The sequence below is a fragment of the Xyrauchen texanus genome, chromosome 22 (assembly GCF_025860055.1).
Source record: "Xyrauchen texanus isolate HMW12.3.18 chromosome 22, RBS_HiC_50CHRs, whole genome shotgun sequence".
Classification (NCBI taxonomy): domain Eukaryota; kingdom Metazoa; phylum Chordata; class Actinopteri; order Cypriniformes; family Catostomidae; genus Xyrauchen; species Xyrauchen texanus.
The window spans coordinates 40,898,834-40,906,060 of record NC_068297.1 but is presented as its reverse complement, the minus strand read 5'-3'; the positions used below and the strand labels follow the sequence as shown (position 1 = coordinate 40,906,060).

The following is a 7,227-nucleotide window of genomic DNA, read 5'->3' as shown; positions in this document are numbered from 1 at the left end:
GTAACCCTAAAAATGTAAAATTAAAAGACACAAAGCTCATGCTAAAATGAAAATGGATGTAAACTAATGCCAAAATAACCTACAAGGGACAATTGGTTATTTATCTAGTGATTTAATTATTTTTTCAGTTGATTTCGTTATGTATTTTGTAATTTATATATATATATATATATGTATATATATATAAAATTACATGAACAACCTTTTTTTTCTTCTTTTTTTTAAATCACATTAAACTACATAGAAACTTTTTACCAGGCTTTCATCGTTTTTTTAGTACTTTTCATATGCTGTGTAATATAGATATTATTGTGTTACCCTTATCGTAGAAACAGACTATCAACACTAAAATATAAAATAGTATTCAAATTATTACGTATCAAAAACGAATATGTCTAATCTAAATAAAGAGTGAAATAACCATAAATCATTTCTATATTTATGATAAAAAAGGTTTTTCAAAAGTTAGTGTATTTGTTAACCAATTGGACAAAAGTGAGCATGCTTGAGATTAAATATGAAACAAAACAAAGAAAAATCAAGGGAAATATCACTTTTTACTAGCCATCATTTCCAATCAAGCTGTAATTTTGACAAAATATGCAAAAAGCGTAAACAAATTTAAAAGTTGTTTTTAATTGTGTATTTAGGATACATAAAATGTTAGCTATGAAATTAGCCTTAGCAAGACAAAAGAGTCGGCTATTTTATTTAATAAACGAATTCCATCACATAATTCTATTAAACACAAAACAGAATTTGAGATGTGCTGGAAATGAATTTTCATGATTTGAATGACAATCTCCTGTGACGCATGAACACACGCTGATGGACACTGTTAGTAGACAAATTAAATAAACGTGATTGTGAAAAATGTTCATCGAGACTTTTCTGAAGAAACACCCTATTATGTTTTTTGAACAATGTGCAAAGGCCTAGATTCATTTGATGCTAAAAATCCACCATAAAAGTGACAATTGATTTGTTGTATGGTACAATCCATTCGCGCCCCTCTTTCTGACTCATTATGTTCCGCCCCGCGTAATTTCCGGTGTGCAGCAGCAGCGCTTCCGCTCGTGCTGTGAGAGCTGCTGTTGTGCGCGCGGTGCTCACCGAAGACATGTTCACTCACTCTCGCTGTCTCACCCGCAGCCTCGGCCGCTCCATCACCGCCCTACGACAGGTACGTGTGTGTTTAACGCGTCTGTGTCCCGCCGAATGACGGAATATAGATAATACCGTTAATGATGATTAGAGCGATAGGCCGCGCGCAGGCCCAAGGGCAGCAGGGGACACACACACACACACACACACACACACACGAGCTGTACGGGAGTTATGTCATGTGTTCTTCGTGAACAGTCTTTAAATAAACACTAGAGATCTGTGAGGTCATGTGACATCGCGTGTCAATCAAGCTGTCACCTCTAATAACGCTAGGCGTGCTGAGGGCTTTATCAGTTTGTATTTTGACGAAACACGCCAGGTCTTGCTAAAGTTAGTGTAGTAATGCTTGACTATGTTTACATGAATATTAAATGCCATTCATTGAGAGGTATTTGCATTATTCCACTCTGTGACCTACAGTGATGTGAAAGTATTTGCCCCTTCCTGATGTCTTCTGTTTTTGTGTATTTTTCATACCAAATTGTTTTAGATCTTCAAACGAGATATAATTTAAAATAAAGGCAATCTGAGTAAACATCGCTGTGCTCTTGGAAGAATTTTGGAAGGACTGACACTTCTGGGAAGGTTCACTACTGTGCCAAATTTTCTCCATTTGGAGATAATGGCCCTCACTGTGGAGACCCAGAGCCTTTGTAACCCTTCCCAGACTGATGTATTTCAATCACATTTTTCCTCATAATTTCAGGAATTTCTTTTAGCCAACTTCATGCTGCTGAAAAGTTTTATTTAGGTGTTGATTTGATTGAACAGGGCTGCCAGTAATCAGGTCTGGGTGTGTCTAGTCCAGCTGAACCCCATTATAAATGCAGTTTCATAGATTTGGGGATTTAGTAACTAAGGGGGCAAATAACTTTTCACACAGGCCCAGTTGGTATTGGATAACTTTTTTGCTTCAATAAGTAACATGATCATTTAAAACTTTATTTTGTGTTTACTCAGATTGCCTCTGTTTTATGTTAGATTATGTTTGAATTTGAGACAATTTAGTATGAGATATCAGGATGGGGGCAAATACTTGTTCACAGCAATATACACTCAGGACCACTTTATTAGGAACACCTGTATGCGAACATTCATGCGATTATCTAATCAGCCGATCGTTTGGCAGCTGTGCAATTCATAAAACTATGGAGATACGGGTCAGGAGGTTCAATTAATGTTCACATCAACCATCGGAATGGGGAAAAATGTTATCCAAGTCATTTCAACCATGGCATGTTGGTGCCAGACGGGCTGGTTTGAGTATTTAGTATTTTTTATCACATGAATAAGTAGTAAACATACAAATAGAGGCTAAAGAGTAAACTTGAGTGTAGATTACAGAGTAGGCTGTACTGAATTATGGCACAAATGACAATTCACCTGTAGTCCCATTTTCAGTGCATGTTATTTGCATATACATCCTGAGATATTCTGAGCAGCGTTCTCATAGATGACGCTATTCTTACAAACTGCTCCCAGATGACTGACAGATAAAAAAAAGTGAGAACTCACCTTCTGCCTGTTCAGCGAGACACGATAGAGTACGGCAGCATTTTATTCATCTGCTGGTATATAATCAAAGTGTAATCAGTTGTGTTTCCTCAAGCATGCGTCTTTGTGTCTAGCTGCATTTCTTGTCGACAGTAGCAGGTAAATGTGGGAAATTACCCGCCACTGAGCATGAATACCCATGTTGTTAGATTAGAAATTCTGCAGGGGCACGACATGTAGTGTACGACATTCAACAGTTTATAAGACTTTTTACAACTAAACTAATTACTAAAGCAGTGTCAAACATAACCTGCAGAATGACTTCTGACAAATACTGTACTCTCTACAACATCTTAAATAAATGTTTGGATTATGCATAATAACAGTGTACAGTAGTTGTATATTGGCCATTATGTTCTCTAAACATTGGTATCAGCTTCAGCCTTTAAAAAAAACTCACATCGGTTGACCAGTAGTTAAGATATCTCCTATCTACTTCTGGAGTTATTGTCACGAGAGTCCTGCAAATGGGCGGGTACCCGATGGGTGAACCGCTAATATCCAATCTGATGGGTGTAAAAATATCTACTTTTGTGGTTTGGGTGCAGGTCGAAAATCAATAGGCACGGGCGAACTGCGGGTCAAATAGCCAAGGCTATATTTTTTTTAAATGTCAAATAATGTTTATTGTTTACATCAATTTATTTACACCTATGCATTCATTTATTTGGTCACCTCTGTCTGTGATTAGGCCTAGGGTCTACATGATGCATGTAATAGCCGCGCTGCACTGGGGCACTCCATAAACTCCCTGAAATCAAATTCGATGATGCATTACAAATCGTTACGATAGAACTAGAAGACGTGAAAATAGGGCTGGGCGATTATGGCCAAAAATTTTATCACGATAATCTTTTTCATTTTGTTCGATATCGATATTTATCATGATATACATTTACACATTGCACTTTCTTTTTTTATTTCAAAGTTGACGGAAGAATAAATTCTAAACAGTCAAAATACTCTCTACAAAACTGCACATGGGGTCCAGAGACGGCCAAAGCAGTGGGGTCTGCGGGATCTTTTACCGTCTTTTACCGTTTATCAATTGAAAATGAATGTTAAAAGATCATCTGTTTGTTCTGAAGCACAGTGCCAGCAGTCTAGTATTTGTAGGAATATTTTTACATTAAAATGAAATATTTTTTATATTTCTTTAGATTCAGATACCCAAGTGTAAGGGGGTTAAGATGGGCAAGGAGGCGGCGAGAACCGGCTTGTCAATATAAATAATAATTTAATGAAAACTTAAACCAAAACATAAACACGCATGACGGACATGTCCGTAATTCTCTCTCTCTCGAACAGTCGTCAACGTCTGCCTTTGTCCCTCGCGTGCGCCCCATCAAGCCGATTGGGGACCGGGCGCGCAACATTCTAGCCCGGCCCCACCCCCTCCACTCCACACTCCTCCCGGCGTTACCTCAGGCCGGGGTGCCACCGACATGACCTACACCCCCCCCCCCTTTCCCTGGGGAGAGGTGTGCTCTGCGCCCCGTCAGGTCATCCCCGCCTTCCTCGACCTGGGAAGAGACAGGAGGGGAAAACCAAAAAAATAGGTGAGGGAAAAGGCCAACATGGTGCGAGAGAGAGAAAAAGCTCACTCACCGGTTCTCTGATGTACAGTCGCGTGGTCCTCGAACACTCCTCCCCACTCTCCGGCGGATGACAGCCGCTCCTATCTGGCCGAACCGGAGTCAAACCTCCGACCCCCACCGGACAGAACGCCCCTCCGCTTTTCTGGCGGCACGTGGGGACACTCCTCCGCCCCTGGCAGCGGCCCTACCGCTCTAGGCGGTCGTGTAGTTGCTTCCCTCCAACCCCTCATGGACAGCGGATTCTCTCGATCCCTCCACGTCTCTGGGGACATCAGGGCACTCCGCCCCCGGCAGCGGCTCCCTCGCTTCAGGCTGTCGGGAATCCAGTTCCCACTCGCCCCACGGACGGTGGCCGTTCCACGCTTCCGGGCAGTCGGGCTACTCCGGCAGATGGCAGTGGCGCTCCCCTGGGTGGACTGCAGTGTCGAGGACTCTGCGACGGGCATCCCTCCTCCTTCCCGAGTTTTGGCACCAACGTAAGGGGGTTAAGATGGGCAAGGAGGAGGCGAGAACCGGCTTGTCAATATAAATTATAATTTAATGAAAACTTAAACCAAAAGCACAAACATAAATGCACACATGACGGACATGCCCGTAATTCTCTCTCTCTCTCGAAACGTCGTCACCGGCCGCCTTTATCCCTCGCACTTCCCATCAGGCCGATTGGGGACCGGGCGTGCGACATTCTAGCCCGGCCCCACCCTCCTCCGCTCCACACCAAGTATGGGGCATAGAAGCCCTTGTGATTGTGGAATGATGCTGATTGTGGGTTCAGGGGTGTCCCGAGAGAAAATTTTGAAAACATTTGTATATTTTCATTAAAGTGAGAGACTAGTCTACCAACTAGTAATTTGAGTCTTTCCTTATCCATTCCAGATATCTAATACATTTTCACAAAATTAGAACAGAAATCGATTTGATTATTATTAAAGACTATTATTAAAAACATGCTAATTAATAAAGATACATTTAGAAGGGAAAAACCTTATGGTCTAAAAGGTGCTTTGAAACCATGTTAACTGATGCAGCGCTTCATGTCTACACACATGCAGGGAAAAGAGGCGAAATGAAAACAACACCCTAACAACTTTTAGAAGGGGGCCCTTGTGTGTCATAATCTGTCCCTGAGCCTATGGTGTGGTTCATGCATTTGTTCTAAATAGCCTGTGTGGGCAGATTGTCCACATGTAGATGTAGACAAAAGTTTTGTATTGTTTACACTATTGATGCACTTTTTCATCTTTGTTCTGTTAATTGACACCACAACGTTAGGCTACGCATCTATTTTTCGACCACGCCCCCACCTCTAGAATAGAATAGAATAGAATCCTTTATTTTGGTCACACATTATACACACAGTTTTTTGCATATATACAGTGAAATTTATTAGTTTTCACATATCCTAGCTAAGCTAAGCAGAGTGCAGGGTCAGCCATGATACAGCTCCCCTGGAGCAGATAGGGTTAAGGGCCTTGCTCAAGGGTCCAACAGTGGCATATTGGTGGTGCTGGGGCTTGAACCCTGACCCTGGTCAGTAATCCTGAGCCTCAACCACTGAGCCACCACTACAGTGAGCAAATAAAGCAGTCTTTATTTTAAACGGGTTGGGTATGGAATTAAATTAGAGCTGATGTCGGATAACTGGTTGGATGTTCAGTTAATTACCGTGGGTGCGGGTTAACAAAACCGGCTCCATGCAAGACTCTTATTGGCACTCCAACTGTGAAAAAAACACTAAAACCTAGGAAATTTCTTTATTTTTTTATCTCCGGCATCCTGACTAATTGATGTCGTCCTATTCTTTCAGGGTAACAGTGTTCTTGCAAGATGGACTACATCAGGTGAGTTGTGCCTCTTGTTAGGTCTCACTGTTACTGTAACTGAGTTTTTGGGATATTGCCTCTGCATTGTAAGACACAGGAGGAGTTTTATATAGGTTCATACATTTATATAAGTTTTAACAAAGTCTTTTATTTCTTGAAAGCCAACAAACATGTTTTGATGTTCCTGTGTCTATTTTTTTCTCCAGGTATTTCAGCTAGTCAGTGTGTCGCCTTCACGAACAGTCTGTAAGTAAAAAATCAGAAAAATAAAACGCACTATTGATCCCAAAGGAGGAATATAGCTGAAAAAGTACTTCCTAGGTCTTAAGATCTGTGCCAAAACTTTGTGTGCTCCTTACGTTCTAACCTGTTTTGTAACGCACTACATAAACGGTTCATTTCAAGAGTTTGACGTCAGCATGTTGCTAAGCTAACTCCACAATACTCTAATGCACATAAAAATACTCTGTACACACAATTATGAAAAAGTAATACATTTTCATCAACTTTTTATATATGCTTTTCATACATATGATCGCTAATGTCTGGAACAGAGCAATGGTGTTACCCACAGATACAAAGTAAAAATGTTATTGGATCGTGACGATATTTAATGTTTGTTTTTGATTCTCAGGAGATTTGAGAGCCGGTCAAGTGTGTATCAAATCAGATACTTCAACACAACTGCAGCTCGTAGTATGTATCAGCCTGTGCTTTTTATCTTCACAGAAATGTGACTAGGCATGTGCTCACACCCATGCCTATATTATGCACAAACATTTGCACACATTTAAATTATTTAAGTATATATATAAGAGTGCGATCGAAATGGTTTTATTATTATTTCTTAGATTATTATTATTTACTACTGCTGCTACAATTTTGCTCTCTTATTTTAATGATTTAGTATAATTGTGTATTTTTTATTGCCATACATATTCATACCATACAAACTCTTGTCTTCATAATCAAAATGTAATCTAAAAAATTCCTCCACCTATATGCCCCAATAGTCAAATAGCTGTTTTTTCTTTAACATCTTACCAATCATTAAAGCAACAAAGGTTACGGTGATCATCTTGACA

At 40.3% G+C, this 7,227-nt stretch overlaps 1 protein-coding gene across 1 annotated transcript in view; it reads left to right on the top strand.

Annotated features, from left to right (window-relative positions):
- Positions 1-1,062: 1,062 nt before the first annotated feature.
- LOC127662849 (dihydrolipoyllysine-residue succinyltransferase component of 2-oxoglutarate dehydrogenase complex, mitochondrial-like) overlaps positions 1,063-7,227 on the top strand; it is a 36,015-nt gene continuing 29,850 nt past the window's right edge. The window contains exons 1-4 of the mRNA XM_052154224.1: positions 1,063-1,183; positions 6,127-6,160; positions 6,349-6,388; positions 6,777-6,838. Of these exons, the coding sequence (XP_052010184.1) occupies positions 1,121-1,183; positions 6,127-6,160; positions 6,349-6,388; positions 6,777-6,838 (199 nt within the window). The 5' untranslated portion in view covers positions 1,063-1,120. The remainder of the gene's footprint in view (positions 1,184-6,126; positions 6,161-6,348; positions 6,389-6,776; positions 6,839-7,227) is intronic.